Source organism: Theropithecus gelada, chromosome 1 (assembly GCF_003255815.1).
Source record: "Theropithecus gelada isolate Dixy chromosome 1, Tgel_1.0, whole genome shotgun sequence".
NCBI classification, from domain to species: domain Eukaryota; kingdom Metazoa; phylum Chordata; class Mammalia; order Primates; family Cercopithecidae; genus Theropithecus; species Theropithecus gelada.
In genome coordinates this window covers 192,974,472-193,002,257 of record NC_037668.1, presented here as the reverse complement: position 1 = coordinate 193,002,257, position 27,786 = coordinate 192,974,472, and the positions used below count along the sequence as shown (strand labels likewise).

The following is a 27,786-nucleotide window of genomic DNA, read 5'->3' as shown; positions in this document are numbered from 1 at the left end:
GTATTGGAGGTTCTGGCCAGGTCAATCAGTCAAGAGAAAGAAATAAAGGGTATTCAAATATGAAGAGAGGAAGTAAAATTATCTCTGTTTGCAGATGGCATGATTATATGTTTAGAAAACCCTATCATCTCAGCCCAAAATCTTCTTAAGCTGATAAGCAACTTCAGCAAATTCTCAGGATACAAAACCAACGTGCAAAAATCACAAGCATTCTTATACACCAATAACAGACAAACACCATTTACAGTTACTACGAAGAGAATAAAATACCTAGGAAAACAACTTACAAGGGATGTGAAGGAACACTTCAAGGAGAACTACAAACCGCTGCTCAAGGAAATAAGAAAGGACACATTTGTTTAATGGAAAACATTCCATCCTCATGGATAGGAAGAATCAATATAATGAAAATGGCTATACTGCCCAAAGTAATTTATAGATTCAATGCTATCCCCATCAAGCTACCATTGACTTTCTTCACACATTTAGAAAAAAAACTACTTTAAATTTCTTGTGGAACCAAAAAAGAGCCCGTATAGCTGAGACAATCCTAAGCAAAAAGAACAAAGCTGGAGGCCTCACACTCCCTGACTTCAAAGTATACCACAAGGCTACAGTAACCAAAACATCATGGTCCTGGTACCAAAACAGATATATAGACCAATGGAACAGAACAGAGTCCTCAGAAATAACACCACACATCTACAACCATCTGATCTTTGACAAACTTAACAAAAACAAGCAATGGTAAAAGGATTCCCTATTTAATAAATGGTGTTGGGAAAACTGGCTAGCCATATGCAGAAAACAGAAACTGGACCCCTTCCTTATGCCTTATACAAAAATTAACTCAAGATTGAGTAAAGACTTAAATGTAAGACCTAAAACCATAAAAACCCTAGAAGAAAACCTATGTAATATCATTCAGGACATAGGCATGAACAAAGACTTCATGACTAAAACACCAAAAGCAATTATAGCAAAAGCCAAAATTGACAGATGGGATCTAATTAAACCAAAGAACTTCTGCATGGCAAAACAAACTGTCATTAGAGTGAACAGGCAACCTACAGAATGGGAGAAAATTTTTGCCATCTATCCATCTGACAAAGGGCTAATATCCAGAATCTACAAGGAACTTAAACAAATTTACAAGAAAAAAACAAACAATCCTATCCAAAAGTAGGCAAAGGATATGAACAGACACTTCTCAAAAGAAGATATTTATGCACCAACAAACATATAAAAAAAAATCTCATCATTACTGGTCATTAGAGAAATTCAAATCAAAACCTCAATGAGATACCATCTCACGCCAGTTGGAATGGCAATCATTAAAAAATCAGGAAACAACAGATGCTGGAGAAGATATGGAGAAATAGGAACGCTTTCACACTGTTGGTGGGAGCGTAAATTAGCTTAACCATCGTAGAAGACGGTGTGGCAATTCCTCAAGGGTCTAGAACCAGAAATACCCTTTGACCCAGCAATCCCTTTACTGGGTTTGTACCAAAAAGATTAATTTACTCTACTATAAAGACACATTCTCATGCATGTGTATTGCAGCACTATTTACAATAGCAAAGACTTGGAACCAACCAAAAAGCCCATCAATGATAGGCTGGATAAAGAAAATGTGGCACATACACACCATGGAATACCATGCAGCCATAAAAAAGAATGAGTTTCTTGTCCTTTGCAGGGACATGGATGAGGCTGGAAACCATCATTCTCAGCAAACTAACACTGGAACAGAAAACTAAACACCGCATGTTCTCACTCATAAATGGGAGTTGAACAATGAGAACACATGGACACAGGGAGGGGAACATCATACACCGGGACCTGTCAGGGAGTGGGAGGGCTAGGGGAGGGCTAGCTTTAGGAGAAAAAAGAAAGAAAAACTCTGCCATTGATTATTAAATAAATGTTTTTGCCTTGGGTTATTGTAAAGGCAGTTGCTTCTTGGTGCATCTATTCAGCAAGTTTAAAACAAATCGGATTCTATCCTGCTTTAATGACGCAAGGCAAGATAGTATATTAGGCACTTTCCCTTAGTGCAAGTGAGTTTATAAGTTTCCTTTCTTTAATTACATCAACAGTGTTCCTGAGAACAGATTTTGTGGAGGAAGGGGAAGAACACTTGTGAACAGTAAGTGATGGGATGGGAGACAGTGAGGAAAGGGAGGCTGAGGACTTTGCCCCTTGGACTCTGTCATACAAAATGCACAAGATAATGCTGTTTATACATTAACATAAACACCCGGATACATTTTTGACTCATTTATTTTCAACAGACTATCAAGGACTGTGAGCCAGGCACTGTGTCAGATGTGGGAATCTAGGTCATCAGAATCTTCTCAGAGCCTAGCCTGTTAGACAAGAGGTACAACCAAACTACAGGGAGAGAAGACAAAAAGACTATCTGTATCTTCCGTTCTAAGAAACTAAAACCAACCAGTATACCTCAGTCTAACTGAGTCTGTGTGCTGTTAAGGCTCTATGTGAGAGGCATACCACTCCTGTGGTGTCCTTGAATAACACCAAAGCTGGATGGAAATGATCAACCTTGAACACTAAAATCTGAGATTCCCATTGTGATTATGTTATTGAAGAGATAAGGGAGTTGGTTTAATCTAACAGACCCTGTTCATTGAATTTTTCTTTTCCTATTGTCAGACACTTCCTAAGATCTTTCTTTAAGGCAGGTCAAATAAAACCTCTGATGTACTTGTTCAAACAACATAATTGGGTTCACCACTACCGCTATGTGTTGTGTCTTGGAGTCATAGCTCAAATAAACTGTTTTGAACTCCTTGAAGTTGTCTACTGCTATCACAAACCAGTAGATTCAAATAAGATAAAGGAAGAGTCTGCATTTTGCTATCTTGCACATTAAATGTGCTTAGAGCTCAGCACCAGGAAAAGTTTCCCTTTCCCAATAAACAGTGTGCTTTAAAAAATTAGATTAAATGATTTTATTTCCTCTGTAAGGGAATAAAACTATTTCCTAGTGCTGCGCTCTAAGCAGATGTAATAAGCCCAAGATAGTAAAATGCACACTTCCATTTATCTTTTTTTATTTTATTTATTTATTTATTTTGAGACATAGTCTCACTGTTGGCCAGGCTAGACTGCTGGAGTGCAGTGGCATGATCTTGGCTCACTGCAACCTCCACCTCTCAGGTTCAAGCGATTCTCCTGCCTCAGCCTTCCAAGTAGCTGGGACTACAGGCCTGTGCCACCATGCCCAGCTAATTTTTTGTATATTTAGTAGAGACGGGGTTTCACGGTTTTACCAGGATGGTCTCTATCTCCTGACCTCGTGATCTGCCTGCCTCTGCCTCCTAAAGTTCTAAAGTTCTTACATTTATCTTTTTTTTTTTTTTTTGAGACGGAGTCTCGCTCAGTCGCCCAGGCTGGAGTGCACTGGGACTATCTCGGCTCACTGCAAGCTCCACCTCCCGGGTTCACGCCATTCTCCTCCTGCCTCAGCCTCCCAAGTAGCTGGGACTACAGGCGCCTGCCGCCATGCCAGGCTAATTTTTTGCATTTTTAGTAGAGACGGAGTTTCACCGTGTTAGCCAGGATGGTCTCGATCTCCTGACCTCTTGATCCGCCCGCCTCGGCCTCCCAAAGTGCTGGGATTACAGACATGAGCCATTGCGCCCGGCCAGTTCTTACATTTATCTTATTTGAATTTACTGGTCTGTGATAGCAGTAAACAACTTTAAGGAGTTCAAAACATTTAGCTGAGCTATCACTCCAAGACACAACACATAGCATTTTTTTTTCTAATTTTTCTTGACTATCAAGATATTAGGAGCAATGTTTTATGTTAATTAGTAAGAATGTTCTTAAGTCTAACTTTTCTAAACAATGGTTTTCTTCTCCCTCTACCTTTCATTTAGCTCTGTTTTATTATTGATTCTGTGATGATGGTTCGGAGGTTTTTGTATTCCTGCATTTTATTACAAGCCCTTAATATTCCCTTTAGACATATAAGTAAAACTCAATGTTAAAATCTGACTCTTGTTGACAGTTTCAACACAGACACAGTATGATTGGTACCTGGTTACCAAAGTGAGAGTAAGACAATTCCTCCTCCTGCAATATGTAGAATCTATAAAGGGAAGTAAGTTCCCTCCCTCCACTCACTTGCAAACATTTCACCCAGATGAAAGATCAAATGAGGGCTGGGCACTGTGGCTCATGCCCGTAATCCCAACACTTTGGGAGATCAAGGTGGGTGGATCACTGGAGGCCAGCAATTCAATACCAGCCTGGCCAATATGATGAAACCCCGTCTCTACTAAACATACAAAAATTAGCCAGGCATGGTGGTGGGAGTCTGTAGTCCCAGCTCCTCAGGAGGCTGAGGCATGAGAATTGCTTGAACCTGGGAGGAAGAGGCTGCAGCGAGCCACTGCACTCCAGCGTGGGCGGCAGAGTGAGATTCTGTCAAAAAAAAAAAAAAAAAAAGAAAAAGAAAAAAAAGATAAAGGCCAGAAGAGGGAGAAGAAGGTATCGATGACAATACTTAGAGAGAGCTGTGGCCCTTCTGTGAGTCCTTACCCACTTTCTTTCGCAGGAAGAACTGGGAGAAATGAAACTTTCTAACCCGAAGCATGGTAAGGGAACTTCAAGGGAATTTCTAAAGTAGCTTTGAAAAATAATTCTTGCAATTAGGAGATACAAAGAACTGTTGCCTGCCTCCACCTGATATAGCTAAAGCTGATACTGAACTAGTCTGACCCCACCCAGAAAATCTATCTGGAAAAAAAAGGCCAACTGCTTGGTAGTGGAAACAGGAGAATCTTGCTACATTGAGGTGGGCTCACACTCTCTTAGTTTGTAGGGGCAAAGCATGTGTACAAATTTCCTATGCATAGGTGGGAGACTCATGGAAGAGTCATAATCAGTGGAGTGACTGTCACAGAACTAGAAGTAAACCCTAGAATAGGCATGCATCCTTTTGGATCAGAGTAAATGTGTGCCAAAGCATCATTTGTAGCTTCTACCTGATGTAAATCTTTAAACTGTTAACTTGTCGGTCAATCAGATTTTTGCTTCTCCTTCTCTCTAATGAAACTATGTCCTCCCAAATGAAATTGCCTAATTGGGATGGAACACAAAGGCAGGAACTTCATTTTCAAGATACACTTCATCTAAGGAGTTTGTTGACTAGATTACATCGCTTTTCAATTAGCTGCCGTGTTCACAAGCAGAGACTTAATCCACAGTCATATAGCATGCTCTTGTTTGATGGGGCAAAATGGAAGGTAAAAACAGTGTGAGAAGGGTTCACAATGACTTTGATGGTGAATGTGGGCAGGGTGGAGAAAAGGAGATAGGTGAAAGTCAGAAAGTGAAACTGTCTGACTAACTCATCAGAAATGGGAACAGCTATGATGAAAAGCCAGTTGCATCCAGCTCTCACTTCTGCTTAACACTTGCCAAACAGTGTTTCACATGGGCAAAGATTTCTGTGATGTACCTTTGTGTTCCCTGGATTACTAACTCTAGTCTGATGACCCACAGATAAATCAGCTGCAATCCAGTTATCAGCATGTTTTATTATAGATTTAAAATGCAAACTACTATGTGGAGAAACAGGAAAACAGTATACATTGAAAACAAAGGCTACAATTATGACACCAGGAAAATTTAAAGGTCACCTTTTGGTAGTCATCCCTGTAGCTGCAGCTGCAGTGACCTCTGCTTGCCCTGAGAAATCACCAGTATGCCAAACTTTTACAATTTCATTTTCTACCTTAGTCTGCCATGATTGTCCCAGGAATGAAGCGGGGGCAGAGAGGAGTCAATAAGGAGAGTTTCACAGTGGTGTGCTGGTGAACTAGCTGTCCAAAAGGAAAATGTGTAGTGTTTGCCAATTTACATGGTACAAATACTCCCACCATAGCCAATTTCAAGAATGCCTATAATTAATAACCAGAATGCAACATTCCTGAAAAGTTACTAATATGCACTTATAAGCTAGCACCAGCCCACTCCAGCACATATTGCCAATTGCTTATAACACAACAAAGATCAAGAACACCAAGATTTTGTATGTGTATATATATGTATATATGTATATGACACACTTTAATTTCCTGAGAAGATATGCAAAGGCAACAGAAACAAGCTCTCCAAGTCTTTGGCCCTGTAGCTACCCAGCAGATGTTTTTTTATAAAGACTTACTAAGAAACAACTTGGCCTCAGGCTTAGCATGCTCCTGAGCAATTTTTGTTACACAAAATACAAAAAAAAAATTCTTTTAAATAGCTTTACATGTAATATTATTTAACATAATTCAGCTTTTCACAAATACCCATAAATATTTTAAATTTGTTTACAATGCAATACATACCTTTCAACAAGAACCTGCAAGTAGCTAATTTAAGAGCCCCAAAATTTTGAATTAGTGCTATTTATTATTTTTAGAAGTTAGCGCATTTGAGTAAGATTACTAAGATGGGCTCTGCAAAGTGAAGAGGGGAATTTGGTTGGTATAAGGCCTGAGCAGCATCCTGGGTTTCCCTGATCCAGGCAGGGGAGAAAAAAAAAAAAAAAAAAAAAAGTTTGCTGGTAAAGGAACGATCTGTTGTAGCTTCACTCTGCTCACCTTGGGCTAAAGGGGAATACGCTTCTTGAAAAGTTACTTTGCTAAATTTTAGAGTCTTATAACACAATAGCAGAAGTAACAATTCTAAAGCTGAAACAGTGCAATGCAGTGGACAACCCATTGCCTCTTGTAGTCACTTGTCCTATGATTTGAGGCAAGTTGGCTATGCTATGCTACCACATTCTCATCACTAAAATTTCCCCCAAATGCCTGCCCAATTAACTTCATAGAATTGCTACCTGCTATATGAAAGCACTTTGCAAACTGTGGAAAGCTAGCTAAAAATACTAAATCATTACATGACATAATCCAGTAATGGTAATACCATTCTGGGGTTAAACCTAATGATTACTAATGGTTACTCTTTCTTTACAATTAGCAATGTTTAAACACACACACCAACAGTAAGTTCTCACAGAGCTCTACGTGAGGGTTCGGAATGACTCCTTTGATGAGGCTTTTTAAAGCACCATGCATCCTGAGGAAGATAAAACAAAGAGAAATTTCCAGATAGCGTACATTCCATTTTATGCCACTTGTACCTCTATTCCAATAGTTCTCAGAGTGTTCTTTATCTTCTAACACCACCATATCTAAATAGGGTATGGTAGGCATATCTGTGGCCATCCTATCAGTCTACTTTTTATTGGGAGGACCTCAAAAGATGGGAGTATGAGAAGAATGAATTAGAGCAGCCCAAGAATATGAGAACAAAGTCAGGCTACTGTCCCAGATCCTTTTTGCATACCAGGTAAAACTTCCAAAGGAATAGAACTCCATTTTTCCACTCACGAATTCAAGATTTAGACAGAGATTCTTTGAAAAGCACATGTCCTCTGTCATCCATATTCATTTTATCATCGATTAATGAAGTATCTCTGCAGATCCAACCAAAAGTCTTTGGCTCTTCCTCTGAGTCTCGTTCAGATAGGCATGATAGATGAAAATTCACATACAGAGGAGTTCTGTTTGCATTGATTTTTGTAGACAGACAAACCCTAGAAATTGAAAATCTTCTCCCTCCAGTCCACCCACTGGCACCTCTGCATGTGCTGAAGGGAATGAGATCAAATCAAGTCTCTAGGAGATGAATTGGGGATTTGCTAGTAAAATGATACCCCAGTAGGTATTATTTTTTAGAACCTGATACTCAGAGTTGAATATCAAGTCTATGGTATCCCCAACATGCAATTCATAAGTCCCTCCTACATTCTGGATTTTAGATTTGTTTGTTAGAGTTTGTATCATGTCTTTGTTTTTATACAGCCGTACTTCAAAAGGAGCTACATCATTGTAGTTTGCATTGGGAGCCACTTGGCCGTAAATTAAATATAAGCCATTCTGAAGTATCTCCAGCTTCCAGTCAGACACCTTATTCACGCAAGGAGGTTGAGAAGATGCCATTTGCCATTTTGAGGGTAATGGTCCTATAAGAAATATACAAGGGAGAAAAAAGATGAAAGCATAGTTATTTCATTATTTCATCCTTTTCCAGATTGTAGATTTACCACGTACATGTTGTTTCTTTACCTGATCTACACTAGTTCTCTTCTAGCAGAATTTTTCTATTTTAAGTACCTATCTACTCCTTGTTTTAGAGAAATTGAAAATCCAAAGAGTGTTTCTTGCTTGGAGCATTCTAAGGAAAAGAATTTGGAATAGAAAAATGAGTTAGGTGACTCAGCATCTCTTGTCGATTAATATTTGTGGGAAATAGAAAGGAGAAGAAAAGACTAATGGAGAAAGAAATCACAAGCCAAAATTTTGAAAACCAGGGTTGGCAGTCCATGCATTTCCATGCATTTTCTGTGTGAATACCATCGGCTGTTTATCACTTTATCAGTGAGGCTTTCCTTAATTAAGCTATATTAAGAAGTGTTCTCCTATCACTCTCTCCTTTTACGTTGCTTGAGTTTTCTTCATAAAGTGTGTCAGGGTCTAGGATGTTATAAACTAAATTGTTCATTTGTTTATTTTCCATCTTGTATCACCTTGAATGTAAAATTTTTTAGGACAAATATATCTCTATTTTATTCATTCCCGTATTTTCAGCACCTGAAAATGTCCCTGGTACCTGGTAGATGTTCCATAAATATTTATTGATTGAATGATACTTCCATGTTCCTGAATTAGGTGCTTTGTGTCTAAATTATGACTCTTCTCCTCAGTTTGTAGGTATATATAATTTAAGACCTACTTAGGATTCATTAAATAAACCCCCCAAAAATAGCTAATGGTAAATTTATGAGTTTATAAATAGAAATAACTTGACTATTTAAATATAAGGATCCCTAGCACAATACTGTCCCAACGAGTAAAGAAGGGTAAAGACCTAATCATTCATTTTCATTAGCACATATGAAATTTAAATGTTTGTTTACTTGGTTTTGCACATCAGTGTGATCTCACAGCCCCAGGAGGTGCTTTTACTACCCAGAATGCTTATCTGTTCTGCAATTCTCCATAATTTTTGTCCTTTGTCCCATAATTAAAAAAGAAAACTTGATGAGAAAGCACCCTGGAAGAGGTAACATTTTTACTTCAATTCTCATTCATATGAATGACTAATGTAAGACTCTGAAGGTAGATTCTGGGGGACAACGAAAGAGAGATCACTAGAACAAAAGGCAAAGTCACCCTGTATCGCCAATGAGCTCAGAGCCCAGTAAATTTCTTCTTCCTTGACATGTAATAGGCAATAGGCAGGTCACCAGAAAGAGGTGTCATTGACTTTCCTATTTAATTCTGTGAAAGGGGGTCACTTAAAGACCACCTTAGCATCACTTGAGTTTCTCAACTTTTACCACATCAAGGCAGAATTTCACACATGCCATGCATTCCATTCCACTTACTGGCAAAACAAAAACAAAACACAAAGAAAGAGACAAGCAAAAGGAAATTGTCTAATTCCCACAAGCCAAGGAAACCTACTGGTTTAAACTATATAGGAACACAGGGGTTGCAGAGTTAACTCTAGAAATGGTCTGTTCTCAGCTGAAAATGTATGTTTGGCCTGAAACCTATAAACAACTTTAAAAAATGTATTTATCTGAAATTTTGCGTGCATTCTAAGAGTCTAAGTCTCAGTGTAACTGCAAACTGTGGTGTGTTTTCTAAGCAAATATCAGGTGACTACAAGGGAAAATGACTCAGAAGCTAAGCTTAGAAGAGAAAGGAGTAGAGGAAATGGCCACTCTTCCAACTCTCATTGCTCTTTTATACATTTAGAAACAACAATGGCACTCTCTCGTATACTCCACTGGACATTAGCAACATGTGAAACGTGAGAAAGACTTTAAGGAAAGGTCGTAGAAATCTGAAACTTGTTGTGTTTATTAAAACACAGAATTAAAAATAGATTCCTAGATCTCAGATTCATAGGTCAGTAAGAGAGATGTTCATTCCTGGCTAGAGATGCAGCCTTCAATATAAGCTTTATCAGGACATGGGCTTCTTTTGCCTGGTTTACCTCTGAAAGCCTCAGCTCTTGGGAAACTGCCCAGTATATGATAAGTAATTATATGTAGTAGCTGACAAATGAATGGAAGAAAATACAGGTTTTCTTGAGATCACTGACACCTGCCTTCTTTCATCAAAAACTAAGAAAAGTAAAAGAGAGACATGCACGATAGGTTACTCACCAAACTTAGCCATACAGGGCTCTTTAGCAGCCTGTTGGGGAAAGAAAAGATGAATTGATTAGGATGATGACAGTGTCATTAACTTTTTTGATTGATTTATTTAGAGCTTTGGATTCCTGAAGCAAACTACTATTCTACAACCATAAAAAAAAACCTCCCTTCAACATGTCTCAGCCCTCTCAGCTTCCCTTTAAAGTTGAGTGGCTCCATCCTTTACCTTTTATTACGTAGCTTCCCCTTTGGGTGTTTTAGACAAAGGTCAAGATCTAATTCCATTACCTAATCTATACCTAAAGGACAACTATTTGATATTGGACACCCCCTTCCCCCACCCCCGCAGCCTTGGACTCTAAAAGTTTTTCAACAAAAAGCAGTTTCCACACCCCAGTGACTGAACAAGGTTATCTATTGGCACGGGAAAGGAAAATAATGAAGCTTCTGTTTATGTTTATTTTTATTTAAAACAGTAAATTAAGCCCTAGAAATATTCACAACTCAGACTGATGAAGCCACCCATGTATAATACTTAGATAACTACATGTCATATACAGTATCTGAGATACCCTGAAAAACAGTTCCAAGTTTCAAGCTATTGCAATATATGGCAGTTCACATGCTACAAGATGCCATCAGTGTGTGGTTAATTTTACAAATACAGGTAGTTAAATGCTAAATGCTCAAAAAGACTTTGTATAAATTAAGGCATAACCACAAACATTTTTTGTATCATCCAAAGTTTGTTGGTTTCCTAATGGTAAAGTGCTTAAAAGACTTTTTGAACTTAAAGATGTTGCATATTTTCCTTTTGTAAGATTTCTCTGGCTGCTATACTAGGAACAAATTAAACAGAGGCAAGGACAAATGTAGTGAGACTAGCTAAGAGATCATTACAGTCATTCATCTAGGCAAGAGAGCATGGTGCCTCTGACCAAGGTGCTAGCTGTGGAGATGGTGATACTTGGTTGGAAAATAAAGCCAACAGAAGTTCCCGACATGGATATGGGGTAGGGAATGAGAAGAGACAAAGATGACTCCAGGTATTTTAGGCCTGCATAATTGGAAAGATAATTATCCACTAATATGGATAAGATGTAAGAGGAATAAATGGGGAGGGGAAAAATCATGAGTTTGGTTTTGGACATGTTAAGTTTGTGATGCTTATTATAAATCCAGGTAAGTGTGTCAAGCAGGCAGTTGGATACAGGAGGCTGAAATTTAAGGAGCTCTGGTGATATACATTTAGGAGCCTTAAGTTCCTAAGTGATGCTTTAAGGAGTGAGATTGTGTGAGACCATCAAGTTAGTGGGTGTGGATGGAGAAGAATACTGGGGCGTTGTGATGTTTAGAGGTCAGAGAATGAGAAAGAACAAGCAAGGGACAATAGAAAGGAAAAGTTGAGTCTGAAAGGAAACTAGGAGAGTCTGATGTTTGGAAGCCAAGAAAAGAAAGTATTTCATGGAGGATGAGTGATCAGCTGGTGTCAAATGATGTCAATAGATCAAGTAAGAAGAGTACAGTGAATTGACTGATAGATTGAGAAACATGGTAGACACTGGAGTTCTTGACAAAATTAGTTTCTGTCATATGTGAAGAAGGCAGAAACTTAGAATAAATTTAAGGGTAAATGGGAAAAGAGAAGCTGGAGGAATTTTGCTGTAGGGAGAGCAGAAAAAAATGAGTGGAGTTTGGATGATGATGAGAGATCAAAGAGGTTTTTGTTGTTGTTGTTATGTTTTAATATGAGAGAAATGACAACATGTTTTTCTATTGCCATTTGATGGAAATGTTTCTGTAAAATGGATGAGGCATAATATGTAAGAGCAAGGAGAGAACTGTTGCAGCAATGTCCCTGAGTAGGTAAGATAGGATAAGATTTAGTTCATAGATGGCTTGGATAGGTGTATGGACAATTTATCCACAGTGATAAGGGAGAACAGCAATATACCTGGATACAAATGCCAACAAGTTGTTGATACTGGAACTTCTTTCCTCCCTACTTCTATTTTCTCTTGAAATATGGAGGCAACGTTATCAGTGGAGTGTGTGAATGGGGAAGAGTTATTAGATGTTTGAAGAGAAGCTAAAGATGTGAAATCATCCAGTAGAGGAGAGTGAATGGACGGGAAACGTGGGTTGTTTCGAGAGCAACACTGAAATCCACTTGAGGGCAGTGGCTGTGAATTTAAAGTAAGACCTTTCAACAAGTTGTATGTTTTTCTTCAGATATATTCAACAGTGAAAGACACAGAGCAGTTGGATTTAATCAGCATTGGAGGTTTTCCATAGTCGAACTTTTGTCATTAAAATACAATGGAGATAGACACAAGCAAGTGGGTGAGTTTATATGAAGGAGGTGTTAAAGCTATAGATCTTGGAAGTTAGTTGTGTATGGAAAGAAAGAGAGGCATCCATCATTGAATGATGGATTGAAAATTAAGTGGTGTGACATGTTAAGAGTATCCAAAGATATGTTCTTCCATTTTAATCTATATTTGTTTGTCAGGTAATTTTTCAGTCATGACACTCAAAATCATGAAACAAGGTAAATTAACATATCAAACTTCAAATTGCTGTATCACAAAGTGTTAAGATTAAAAAATAAAATAAATGCATTTATCAAATTATTAAAATATTATTTTACTTATTTTAGAAATGTTTATATTATATATTAACGTATTATAGAAAATATAACATTTTGGTGAAAGCGAAATGGTTCTGCATTATGAGAGCTACGTTAAACATATTAGGCTCACCCTTATAAATATATATTTTGTGTATCTCTTTAGTGTACATATTATTAGTACTTGTATATGGTATAATAATTAGCATATAGATGTTGGGAATTATACTGAAAATACGTTATTGAGAGGGAGGTGCAATCAAAAAGTCTGAAAGTCACTATTCTAGGAAATAAATTTTTTGATTCCCTACACTTGTTTTTTTGTTGTTGTTGTTTCTTGTTATTTTTTTGAGACAAGGTCTCATTCTACTGCCCAGGCTGGAGTGCAGTGGTGTGATCTCAGCTCACTACAGCCTCATCCTCCTGGACTCAACCAATTCTCCCATGTCAGCCCCCTGAGTAGCTGGGACTACAGGTGCATGCCACCATACCCAGCTATTTTTTTTGTATATTTTTGTAGAGACAGGGTTTTGCCATGTTGCCCAGGCTGGTCTCAAACTCTTGGGCTCAAGCAATCTACCCGCCTCAGCCTCCCAAAGTGCTGGGATTATAGGCGTGAGCCACTGCGCCTGACCTCTTGCAATTATTTCATCCTCATTTTGGTGTTTCCTGGAAGAGATGTTGCAATTCAATTTAGTTCAACACATTATAGGGACATGACAAAGACTCCCTGAACCCCAATTTCCTCATCTGTAAAATGGGAGAAATAATAGCACCTAGCTTGTTGAAGTTGTTGGGGTTAAATGAGGTTGTTTTAAAGAAGGGCTTTGCCGAGATATCCTGCCTGGACCTGTTCAATAAATATTAGTTGTTTGGGTGATGATGGTGATTGTAATGAAGAATTCAACTACAATTTAAGCACACATATTCCCAACATTATACAGCATCGTAAGCACGAGAAACAAATGTGATTTTTGGTCCTTGACTCTCAAGAAGTTTATAATCTTTCTAGAAAGACATGATTACACACCCAAAGCAATTTGGTAACAATCTAAATATGAATGAGTGCCAAAATACATGCCACAGATAGTATCTGCACCATCTACTAGCATGTATGAGATGTGTTCAGAGAAACCTAATGCCATAGACAACCTAAGGCCAAACTAATTTCCAGAGTCAGAAATTCTGGATAATATACTGCAGGCTGCTTAATGTCTATTTAGTGCTACAGAGACCATCACTGTGATACTCTCTAATTATTGCCACCACTAAAAATCCATCTAATTGCAAAATCATCAATTTGGCTATGAGATAGTGTCTTTGATTGAGAGAGTGATATAGGTAGGCAAAGAATATCCATATTGTTAAACGATCTTGTTAAATTTTTGCCCGTTATTATCTCATTAATAGTAATGGAGCAAATATTAATCACTACCATCTACTGGGAGCCTACTATATGTCAGATGCTCTACTGTCTCATTAATCCTTACCACAACCCTATACAAACTAGCTTGCTCATTTTGCCGATGAGGAAATGAGGATGAGAGGCATTAAGTAACTAGCCTAAGGTCATGCAGCCAATGAAAGGCAAGAATGAGATCCACACCCAGCCTGTCTGGGTCAAAACTCTCACCCTTACCACTCTGTGGGAGAAGTTTCTATTTATAATTCTACTGATGTTTGGAAGTAGTAAATACCCACTTTTAAAGACACATATCGCTTAGTTATTTTTTCTAGAAGGATCAGTTGCTTTTGTAACCTCATCTTGATTTAAGGTTAGATTTACATAGTTGGGCTCAAAATGGCCAAAACAATCATTCTCTCTCCAAATCAACCCTAATCAAATCCTCAGTGAAATTAAAATCTGCTCTGCTTTTAAGTACAAGTACAACTTCCCCTTCTGAAAGTATCCTTCATTTTATTGAAGCGGGAGACTCTGCTGAACACTTCATTTCTTAGTGATAACTCTTGTGAGGTTATTTTCACTGAGGGATTGACCAAACTCCTTAGACTCACAGCTATCCTTTTAGTTAAATATTTTCTCAAACAAGAGAGAAAAAAAGAAAAAAATTGACCCGAGTAGCCAAGCTTCCCATCTAACACTTTTTAAAGTATTACACTTTTTTTTTTAAGTGTACACTTTTTAAAGTAGTGTCTAGACAATCTGGAAAGTGGGACTTTGTGTATAAAAACTAGAGTGGAGACCAAAATAAAACTTCAAGGTTCATGGGTATTGTGAGAATGTGGAAGTGGCCACATCATAGTGACTCACTATCTGCCAGCCCTTCAGACCTCTCTTCCAGAGATATTTATTTGTGGTCAACAGGGAAAGGGAAGTACAGGTAAGTGAAAAGTGAAATGTAGAAGCTAATATCATGCATGGTGGGCCAGGCCACTGGCTTTTCCCATAGAAACAAATCCTGCAAGTTTCCTGTCAGAACAATATTCTAAAAACATTTTATACTTCCCTAAATTTGGAATAAACTCTGGGTTATCTTTAGAGGCAGAACCTTTCACTGAGAAACTGGATCTAGGAGAGACAAAACAGAATCAGAGTTCAAACACCTGGGACTAATCCAGTTTGATTCTGAACAGAGGTGTCCTAGTTGATCTGGCATTATTAGACTTTCTCTTTCCCTTTGCAAGAACTACTGGGTGCCTTTGGGAAAGGCATCTGTGCATTCATTCCCAAGTCATATGTAGGAGCTGATGATGCTTATATTCAGTGTTCTTCAGGGTTATCAGGCTAATTAATCTTATAATTTTTAGAAGAAAGAAGCACTTCCAAATTTAAGTTATTGCTATTCTCACCCTTCCTCTTCTTCAGAAATCAAGACACTAAGAATTTCTGACAATTATTTCTTTCAGCTTCACTGACCCAGAAAGTTCACACTTCTGCTTGATACATTTCTTGAGAGAGCAGGGTTGTAATTAGAAATGCCTCTGTTGCACATAAGCCTTGTATACAGTTATGAAATACAAATTAATGGGCTACTGTGGAAACATTGGCCAAAGCTATACCTACTCGAAATTAATATCCATAGGAGACTGCTTCCTCCTGCATCTTTTCTCAATTACTTTTACTTATCTTAAGTGGTAGAACTATATCTTTGAAATCTTCGCTGATCAGTTCCCTTACGAAAAATGTTTCTGCAGTTACATTTCAACCCTTTCTCAAGATGGACATATACCACTTTATTCTACCCAAAACTTCGAGTCTTACAATTTAACCAGAAATAGGCTAAATCCTGAAATAAATAAAGCATTTCTTATTTTCTTTTTGGTCAGTGCTATATGGTCAACTGTGAGGAAAGTTTTTTTAGTAAAGAACCAAACTTATCTCCATTCCCAGTGTACCATCCCATTCTCTAGGCCCACAACTTGGCCTGCATCTCAATGGGAAATTCCTGACAAGCATCAGGGGCTTCCCAGATAGATATGGGCTTTCTCCTTCCTCCATGAAGTCTCCCCTGATCAACTCAACCTAAAGTCATTGTTCCCTGCTTTTGAATGGCTTAGGCATTTATTCTTCATACTATCCCTAAATAAATTCTTAATCACTGCATTTTATAGCTAGAAGAAACATCATAATAAATCCATTCTCCTACCACCAGTTTTTTTTTAGATAAAGAATCTGCAAACTAGAGAGATTAAATGTCTTTATCAAATTTATACAGCTGGTTATTAGGGAGACCCAGAACCAGAATCCAGATATTCTTACGCCTAGCTCAGGGCCACTTCCCTCCTCAAAGACACACAAACCACCTGTCATTTACTTAATCCCATCTTTCACTATTTTTTTAAGTCTTTTCCATAAATAAGACTATAGCTTGCATCCCATTCCTTGATATTCATTCATATTTTTACCTTTTTTATTCTACCAAGAGCTATAGAAGAGGGAGAGAAAAATACTCCACAGGCCCCTGTCAATTGGCTTAACCAATTCTCTCTATCTAACTGAGTTCTGCATCTAACATTATCATTTTCTGATACCTTTTATCTCAAAACCTTTAGCTAAACTTCAAAAGCCATGTCATGACAATATTAGAATTGTATTTACATTATGTATACACATCTCTTCCTTCCAACTATTGCTAACAATACTGAGTGACAATGATAATAACTAGAAAAACAAATAGAGGATTATAGCAAATAGCAATCTTAGGTACAATTGCCTCCTTACCTCTAGTTGGAGAAAAATAAAGATTAGCCAACTGAAGGAGCAAAGAAAAAGGAATATAGCTATTGAGCAAAAGAACCACAGCTTCCAGGATGATCTCTGAGCTCCTTGAGTTCTTGAATGACTTAAAGGCATATTTTCCAAGTGGCTCAAACACATTTTTGGAGAAATAAGAGCTGTGGAAAACAAAAATTCACAAGTGATGGGTGAAGGATGCAATGTCATGTTTTGTAGCAATATGGTAATTAGTAGTGGGTGTGGAAGGCGGAGTTTTCCTTCTGTCACTGTGTTAGAAAATGATACTCATAACTTAAGTGCTGACTTTCATTTGGCACCAGGTCAAATACAACAAAAGGAACGGAAGGCTGAAAGTCAACACAAACTCAGAACATAGAAAAAAAAGCACGAGGGAAGTTCAGAGGGAAAAAATTTCTCTCCTAAATCAAAAGGCAGTATAGTGCATGTGTAGAAGAGCCTTGGGAGAATAAAGTGGTGTACTCCCATCTAAGATAGTATTCCATATTATTTCTAGATAAGAAAATTACTTTTTATAAGAAGAAATAAAGTTTGAGATTAAGACCCCATCATACTCCCTATATCATGTACATGAGCGGCAGTGTTAGGAAGTTGGAGAGGCTAGGATCTGTAGTTTGGAAAAAACAGAGTTTCAATCAAGTCAGCATCTTGTATACCTTAAATATATACAATTTTTATTTGTCAATTATACCTCAATAATCTGGAAAAATAAAATCTATACTCATAAAAATGTTTCATCAATTTCTAGTGTATGGAATACATTCATTCTGAGATATTCTCTAGAAAATATTAAGTGTGTTACAAGAATTTAATAAAAAATTGTAAATACAACAAGCTCAATTTTATTTTTCATCATTTTTAAACTCTGATAATCTAGTTCTGGCATAAAAAGTTATTTTACAGAAGGATATTTTCCTGCATCCTGCCCTCAGCCTGAGCTTATACTCTATTCCAAAAACAAACAAACAAACAAACAAAAAACCTTGGGTTTTCTTCCTGGGCCCAAAAATATGGATTTACTACAAAATTGAGGAAGTCTCCTGGTTCTATGGACCTCAGTCACACAGGTTTTTTTTTTTTTTTTTTTTTTTTTGAGACGGAGTCTCGCTCTGTTGCCCAGGCTGGAGTGCAGTGGCCGGATCTCAGCTCACTGCAAGCTCCGCCTCCCGAGTTTACACCATTCTCCTGCCTCAGCCTCCCGAGTAGCTGGGACTACAGGCGCCCACCACCTCGCCCGGCTAGTTTAGAGACGGGGTTTCACCTTGTTAGCCAGGATGGTCTCCATCTCCTGACCTCGTGATCCGCCCGTCTCGGCCTCCCAAAGTGCTGGGATTACAGGCTTGAGCCACCGCGCCCGGCCCACAGAGGCTTTTAAATCAGATAGACCTCAAGAGCAGAGGCTGGCACTGCCCAGTTCCTACCTGCTCTGTGGCTTTAGGCATGTTACTTGAGTTCTCTGAGTTTCAGTTTCCTTAACTGTAAATTGGAGAATACTTTCACTTTATAATGCTTTTGTGGAGAATGAAATGAAGGTGAAAAGTTTATGCGTTCCTTAAATGTTAGATTATCTCTTCTCTACCCTCTTTAGAGATGTAGTGAAGGTTAATTCAATCATTAAATCCTATCAAAGAATGAGCATTCTTTATCTTTCCCACAAGATATAATTCACCTAAAGTTTACTTAAACAAACGGAAGTAGAATGAAAGTATTTTGGAAAACCTATTTTTTAATCTAAGAGAGAACTGACAATTTATAAATTAGAAAAAAGTCCAGAGATTTAACATCCTCATTTACAAAAAAAATAGGAAACTAAGGACAATAGAGTGTGAGTAGTGTCTCAAATCACTACTGACTAGTTAAGGATGGAGTGAAAACTCAAGCCCACAGATACTGCTTTGTATTCCAACCATTTTGTCTTAGTACTGTACTATTTGCAATATTATTATCAATATTTCTCTTTGAACTGTCAAAATTTTAATTTGGGCCCTATTTTACCTTGATCAATAAACTACTTCTTAAGAGACTAGTCACACAAAAATGATTATTCAACACAACAAATGTATTTGTGGCTCTGTACCTAGATGCTGCAATGCAAGGATGAATAATAAACTTACTCTAGAAAAAGACAGATGCTTTGATCCTATAACCTGTGCACTTGCATCAGGTCTGTAATTCATATACACAAACACAGAACTTAAAATTGGAAGTTAAATTATGTCCTTCCTGTTTTTCTGATCTGCCCCTTTTCCTGTCTCCTCTCCAAATTTTTGAGGGAACTTCCCTGGCTTACTACCTTAGGTAAACATTTATTCACATGAGAAACTGTTCTAAATAAAATCCAATTCCTCCTTCCGTCTTTAACCACGGTTAGGCTCTGGGATATCCTTATTATTTTAACCTTATGACAGTATCTTAAGAAAGATGACGTGCTTACCTCAAGAAGACTACATTCTAGGGCCTCTTTTCATGAAATACGATTTGGAAATGAGGAAACTTCAAGTTTAGGCAGGTTACAGTAGGGAAGACTTTCTGAAATTCTAGAGCAATGAGTCACAGTTGGCACGATTTTGGTGTAAGTCATCAGGATTGCATGATATATCGCAGGATTTGACAAGAGGTAAATGAGCACCAAACTCAAGCTTTGGGTTTGTGGTCCGTCCCTTGCTCAGATACTTAAGCATAAAGTTTTTTTGTTTTTTGGGTTTTTTTTTTTTTTTTTTTTTTTTTCAGTTAAATCCGGCAAGTAAATCCATGTCATTTACTATCTGCCCACTACTGTACCAGGAGATTTGGGGGATATTTTTAAAAGTAACAGCTGCCCTGGCCAACATGGTGAAACCCCGTCTCTACTAAAATACAAAAAATTAGCCAGGCCTGGTGGCACGCGCCTATAGTCCCAGCTACTTGGGAGGCTGAGGCAAGGGAATCACTTGAACCCGGGAGGTGGAGGTTGCAGTGAGCCGAGATTGAGCCACTGCACTCCAGTCTGGCGACAGAGTAAGACTCCACCTCAAAAAAAAAAAAAAAAAAGTAACAACTGCCAATGAATTTGCCACCTAACCAAATTGAAACCTTACCACAGGGAGACAGACGCCCAAATTCATACTATCCATAACAAAGTGCCTGAGAAAACAGACCTTGATAAACTGAAACCGTTGAAACAGCGGGTTAGAAATAAACTGTTTAAGAAGAGAGAGGAGGGTACTGTTTCTTGAGGGTATGATAAAACTTGAGAAATAAATATTCAGAGGTATAAGCATCTGTAAATATTAGAAATTAAAATAAGAACTCAATATAAACAATGACAAAATCCTAAATTTTTTAATGAACCTGGTATTTTTCATTCAAGGGCTGCAAAATAAGAAATTTCAGGAAAAAAGGTCAAAGAAAACCTCCCTTCTATATTTTCACATTGAAAAAAAGGATCTAAGATATGTTTGATTAAGCAATTTGAACTGCATTCATGGCTGCTTTGAATTCAGAATTAATTGTAGAACAACATGGTTTTAGTTCACTTGTTGACTAAATTACCTTAAAATGCATTAGGCACTTACTGTTTCTTCTCTGTGTACAAATAATTACATTTGAACATCAAACAGCCCTGTATTCTCTATTAGAATGATGAACTATCATATCTATTAGAATGATGAACTGACATTCAGGAAGATTAATCGTTTGCCCATAAAGGTAGAATAGGGATTGAATTCTCCTTGTTGGGTCCCAAAACTCGTATTTTTTCTACCTCTTTATGCTGAAGTATGTCAGGTACATCCCACGTAGAGTCAACAGATTGGAAGATATATTAGTCTGTAAGAGGGCGTTAGGTGGACATCAGTTTCCTCCAAAATCTGTTAGTACTCAGGTCTGCAATCCTCACCACATTCCCCTAATACTACCGTTTATCATGACTTTATCCTTGAGATAGTGTATGGTGTAGCATAATCAATCAGAATTTTTCAATACGTCAGAACTCAGTGAGGAATAATACACAATTAATTTTGTCTACTCTGGATGTCAGAGTATTTATTGTCATGACAAATAGGGCTCATTTGACTTGAAGACACATAGATGGATATATACAGTAATAAATAATGGGAGAAAATACACAGACATGATCTATAAATAGTATTTTAAACTTGGAATTTTTTGAAAGAAACAACAGTATCTGTAAAAATTAATAAATGCCTACTCCATAAAGAGAATTATGTACAGTTCATCATACATAAGTAGATGTATGTGTATTACATGTGCATATTATATACATACATACACATATGTACATATAGGTACAATAAATTCTAAAAGATATACGAGGACTATATCAACCTTCAGATCATCCTGTCTATAGAACTAGTAACAATCCTAATCGGGTTGATCTAGGAAATAGATCAAATTCAAGTGATGTTTTGATTTCACAACCTGGGGACCCTCTCTGTGCCCCCACATTGTGTTGCCTTGTGCTGTCTTTTTTGCATGTCCACTTTTTTGGAGCCTTTACCAAATTCTTTATTGTTTGTCTATGTTTTACTAGCTCAAGTACAATTTTTAAGTAAAAAGTCTAATGGCCAATTTCCATTGAAGCCTTTCTGTGCTAGCCACCTGCCTTACTACTAATCATTTAGAATGGCTCTGTGATGTTATAGGTCCCTATCTCTCTAGTCTGAGCCCTCTATGTCAATGGCATGTTGTTTTGGGTGTGTGTGTGTGTGTGTGTGTGCCCTTTCTGGACTAATGAGCGTTTTGTATTTTGGCCATAGGAGGAGCATCTTAAATACCTTTTGATGGGAAGAATGACTTGCTGCTTAGGCTCTCAATGAAAGCATTGGCCATTCTGCAATATGGCATAATACTTCCTATTTGGAAACCATCGAACATCACCCTAGAATCTGTAATGAATGAGCATTGCTGTTAAATTACATCTTGCCCAATATTGCATAGATTGCCATAGAATTATGTATTTTACCTATCAATTTAGTTGAATTAAAAGGGTCTTAAGACTCTTGAGATTAAGTATTCTCCCCAAATCTGAATTTGGGGGGACAGCCCTGGATGAGGGAATAGAAGAAAAATATTTTCCCTTTACTCTTCTATTTGGTTTCCCCCTTTGACAAGGTCCTAAAATTTCCCTGTCCAAACTACTACATACCAGCTTCAGTAGAGAATAATCAGCACATCCACTGCTTTCAGCACCCAACTCTGACATGCGTTCATATGCTCTACAGTCTAAGACATTTTCTCAGCTGGTTTTCTATTTTTTTACATGATCTTGTGCCATTCATATGATCTTGTAGCCATTTGGTTAATAATAAATTTGTTGGTTTTGGAACCGGGAACCTAAATAAATAAAAACCAATTTTTGCTTTTCTATATGAAATGATTCCTAAATACACAGGACATGTTATTTCTCTTGTTTATTAAAAAAAAATATTAAATGCCTTTTCTGTAGCAAGTACAATGTTAAAAGTTTGAATACTGTTAGACAAGAGTCAGTCCCTATATTAAAGTTTGTTATTGTTTTGTTTCATTTTGCTTTGTTTCTTTAGGTACCTGGAAAAAGAGACAAATATACAAGAGCAGTACAGAGAGAAATGTAGTAATTGGGAGAGCACCAAATACCAAAGGAGATAACATCTGCATTGAGATTTAAGTTTGCAGAGAGGTTATTCAGATGGAAAACCTCATATTTCATTCTCTTAAGCCAATCAATTACTGTTTCCATTAATAAAATTGCTGAATAGCATATGATATATATATATATAGCATATACACTATGCATCATATAAAATATAAATATATATTTGGTATGTATGTGTGTATACGTGTCAGGTATTTTATTTGGCAATGGAGAAATAAACAGAAATAAGACAAGGTTTCTGATCTTAAGGAATCCATCATCTGGTCATTGCTATTTTCTTACATTTGAGCATTTCAAAATTGCATGGAAAATATGTTTGCAATCACAGATCTTCTTTGTAGGGCCTTATGTAACTTCCCCAGAATTACCAGGTAACGTAATTCAGGTAAGAATTGGCCAACCATCTAGAGGTGTTCAGGCCAAGCTACTCATCTATCCAGTTTGGTGACTCTAGTTGTGAATATAGTAGAATATTCCTCTATAATGAGGAAATTTCCAATGGTATGCCAGTGGAAAAAACTGACTCACATGCAACATTATAGAATGCTGTTTGGTGGAATGGTGCCAATGGAACCCAACAGGCAGTTTCTATTTACTAAATGAAGAACAAACGCCCCAGAGGTGTTACATATGAAAATTATGCCAACATAAGGTCCAAATTATATTATGTCTTCATTCTCTCAATAAGCCTAGGGCAAATCTCTTTGGCTGAAAGCAAGAATATTCCCCCTCTCCACACGTACGCGGCTTCTATATCTTATCCCATGAATTCCTAGATCCTGTCAGATATCAGCCTCTCTGATTGCAACACCGCTGAGTGGTGATTTCAAGCATCAACCATAAAGAAAAAAGAAGACAGAAAATGATAGAGTAACAACAAGGAAACAAATATGTATTAAAGCCATGCTCTTTACCAGGTGCCATGTTTTAAAGTTTCAACTCATGCATTATTTTATTTAATCTTCACAATAACATTACCCAGTAGGTCTTATTAGTTCCGTTTTACACATGAGAAAATTGAGGTTAAGAAATGTTTAACAACTTACCCAAAGTCATACAATAAGTAACATTCAAATCAAGATCAGTTCAACACCAAAATCTATTCTTTGCATTGTGTATTAATGCCTAAATGAATGTCTGAATTTGGCTTCAGAAGAGAAAAGATTTTAAAATGGGGAGTAACCAGCAAAGTTAAGGATCTTTATGTCACTTCTGAATATGACATCAACCAACATATTTTTTGAAGGAAAAGTTCTTACTAAATACACATATCTTTTTCAAAACAAGCTTTTTTTCCCCCTCCATCTTCAATTTTATAATTCTTCCTCTTTTTCCTCTTTAATCTTAAAATAATTCAGGCTTCCAGATAGAACCAGATTGTAAATCAAATTTTAAATTAGTGTTAAGGTATTAAATGTGTGGGAAATAACAAATGTATTTCTTGCCACAAACATTTTCTCATGGCTCAATTTTTCTTAGAAGTAAATGATGCCAATTGAGAGAAAAATCCTTTATAGTCCATTACTGTTTATATCACACCCATTTATTTAAAATCTTATCTTTCACATTAGTTTAAGGATGAGAGTAATATCTAATATTAAAATTTGTGGATAAAAATTGGGTCAGGGAGTATTAATTAAAAGATAAATCTAGAGCCAAGTAGAATTATGGAAACCCAATGGAGGGGTTAATTGTGGTAGTTTCATTGTAGAAGAAAATAAAGCTCTCAGACAGTTCAAAGGGAAAAGGAGTGAGACAAGAATTGTGGTAGGGTTGACAGATGATTTCAACAACCATTAGGGTCACTGTGGAAATGTTGAAAGCACAGAAATTGGCGTGAGATTCTATTGATTAAAACAGTATCACAGCAATGACAGCAACAACTAACACTAACTGAGCACTTTCTCTCAATGATGTAGGAGTTGATTAGCCCCAAAGAAGGACTTGACCATGCTGATTTGAAGTCAACCAATGTACAAGACCACTTTAGGTTAAAGCAGGAAATATGCAAATTCACCATCAATTGTATTTACCACAAATGCTTAAAGCATAGCATGTGGTTTTCCAGTGGATGGAGGGCCAATAAGAGTAAATAGCATGAGTTTCTGAATTGAGTGATCTAAGGAAAGGAGAAGTGGGTTCTGACTCCATTATTTCCCTTTTCTGAATCCAGCCTGCCTGTCTGCCACAGTCTCACGTAGTGGCTTGGAGCTAGTGGACATGACAGGCCAAACCTTCTCAGCTCCTATTGCCTCTCAATGTTTCGAGGTAGTGGAAAGAGCTCCAGGGCAGCACCTTGATGAGGTAGAAAGAGCCCATCCAAGGGGTCAAGCATTCCAGGATCTAGGTCTGATTCTGTATACGTAGCTATGTGTGACCTTGACCATGTCAAAAAAAAATAGTTTTGGACGTTAATTTATTTATCCATATATATGGATTGAAAACTCTAAAGCCCTACACAAATGTGGGACAGTTGTTATGCTTTTCTGTGTTTGCAATTGAACTTACCAAGCCACTTATTTCAGCACTTATTTCATATTTGTTATAAATAGTTTCATGTGTGTTTTCCTGTGAAATCCCTCCCCACCCCACCCCCACACACACACAGATATGCACGCTCACACACACACATATTATGAGATCAAAAATGAACTGTGTATCAGCCAAATTTCTTAAGTGTTTATTTAGCTGCTGTGTTCACTTATATGAAGAAATTGACAGAGCACAGAACATTTTGGACATTTGTTGAGTCTAAAACGTGAGTGTATAGATTGGATCCTTAGGATGTTCTTTTGTCATCTTGTAATCCTAAACTGTAAAAGCTGAAAAAGATTAACTAGTCCCTTCATTTTTCCAATAATGGAATTGTGGACACAGAAAAACTACTCAAGACTCTTGATGAAACAAACTGGTACTATTTTGCTAAGTAATTAAATACTTACTTAGAAATTATTGCAATAAAATCACCCTAGTAATTGATAAGGATAAACACATTCCAGGTTTACTGAAATAAAAAATTGCCTAAATAAAAAATAAAAAGACTAGTTTTCCTCCAATTTTCAAATAACACATTGTTGTACTAGGTACTTGGGAAAATAGGGGGGAAATGTAGAAGATAAAGACTATACCCTTAAAAGTATACAAGCCATTAAGGGAAACAAAAATTGAATTCCTACAATAAGTATACTTCCTTTAAAATAACATTTTAACAGTATAACAGTAAGAATTTTGGAAAATCTAGAAAAGCATTGTAAATCTTTGTAAGATATAATCAAAGATATAACCAAGTAGCTATAACCACTGTTAGCATGCAGATTGAATTAATTTTTTTATTTTTCTGTATCTATAAAACAAATAAGAATTACAGTCTAAACACAGCAATGTAAATACAGAGAAGGATTTACTTTTTCAATAATTGTTGCCAAACTTCACTTTTTAAAAATTTACCCCAAACCATATACACCCTATCAGTGTGAACTTGCAGCAATTGAGGAAAAGGTGGTATGGATATGACCTGCCTTCTCTTTTCCTCACATCCTCTGTGCCTAGTCACCAGCTCAACATAAATGGCAGAGTGGGCACATGCAGAGGCGGGAAAAGAAGACTGCTCAGGCCAGTGAAGACCATCAGTGGAGATTTGGAGTCACTTTACTCGGCCATCATCTTTTTGGGTGACCATTAAGTGATCTTGGGTGTGTATTCATTTTATATTGCTGGCATAACAAATTGCCAGAAATGTAATATCTTGAAACACCACCCATATCCACAGTTCTGTAGGCCTAAAGTCTGGTGGACTCCACTGCATATTCTATTTAGGGTTGCACAAGGCTGAAATCAACATGTTGACCAGCCTGGCCCCTTATCCAAAGGCTCTTGAGGAGAATTGGTTTCTAGGCTCCTTCAGGTAGTTGGTAGAATTCAGGTCTCTATCTTCAAACTAACAATTCCAGGTCAAGTCCTTCTCCTGGTTTGAATCTCTGTGACTTGTGGCATCTCTCTAACTTCAGTCATGAAGTTATTTGCTTTTAAACCCCTTGTGATTACATTGGGCCCATCAGATAATCCCAGGTAATTTCCCAATTTTAATTTCCCATAATCTTATTACATCTGCAAAGTCTCTTTGGCCATGTTAGGTAATATAGCCAGATGTTCCAAAAATTAAGGTGTGGACATCTTTGAGTTGTCCTTCTGCATACTAGGATGCCAGCCACCCCTCTGTTGCCTTCTGATGCCAGGGATTGCTTGAGACAGCACTGCTGCATTGTCCCTCCACTCCCAGTGGATTTCCAGGAGTCCCTAAATGCAGGTTCATCTTTCCCCTGGACAGTCTTTTGGGATAGGTGGTCCGTTGCCGGTTCCATGATGTGGCCTAGACACCTGTTAAATTGATGTTGTTCCTGCCTCGCTCCATGGAGCTACAAGGCTAGAGTGGGCAATGAAGAGGAAACATCCGCTCTCTGACACGCCACATTGAGCAACTCCACAAGAAGGCTTTTCCTCAGAGATGCTCTTCCAATATGTTCCCTTGTTCCATAACCCCTTCTTCCCCACTCTAGCCATTTTTATCAATATAGGAAAGGGAAGTTGCTAGAATATTTGATGGAATGCCCCTCTTTGTAAGACATAACAGGCAGCTTTTTCACATACAAGTTTAACTTAGAACATAACATCCATTTGTGTATCCTCGGCTGTAAGCTGTCTCTGTAGTAATCCCTGCACCAGTCATCAAAGGGTAAGGCATTGAAGAAGAAAAACATGTGTAGACCTTTGTTACATACAAATTTAAAATCATACTTTTCATATAGTTCCATAACCTACTTATTACATAGTATGACATAACTGGCACTGTTTAAGTAATATATAAAATGATATTTAATAGATGCATGGTATCCACATTGAACGTATATAGTAATACATTGTTGTCGGAAAATTTTTAAAGAATGTTTTAATATTCAGGAAAATAAATAGTAATATATAATCAAGTGTTTCTACATGGACATGTCTTCCTCTCCTTTGGTGTCAAATGGCTAAAAAGAAGGCAATAG

General features: G+C 37.4%; 1 protein-coding gene across 1 annotated transcript; it reads right to left on the bottom strand.

Annotated features, from left to right (window-relative positions):
* Nucleotides 1-6,051: 6,051 nt before the first annotated feature.
* On the bottom strand, nt 6,052-17,296 carry TNFSF18 (TNF superfamily member 18). Its single transcript, XM_025403857.1, has 3 exons — nt 17,074-17,296; nt 10,271-10,301; nt 6,052-8,056 (listed from the first exon to the last, which is right to left on the bottom strand). Exons 1-3 carry the CDS (start codon nt 17,293-17,295, stop codon nt 7,710-7,712), a joined length of 600 nt encoding a protein of 199 aa, XP_025259642.1. The 5' UTR covers nt 17,296; the 3' UTR covers nt 6,052-7,709.
* Nucleotides 17,297-27,786: the final 10,490 nt, after the last annotated feature.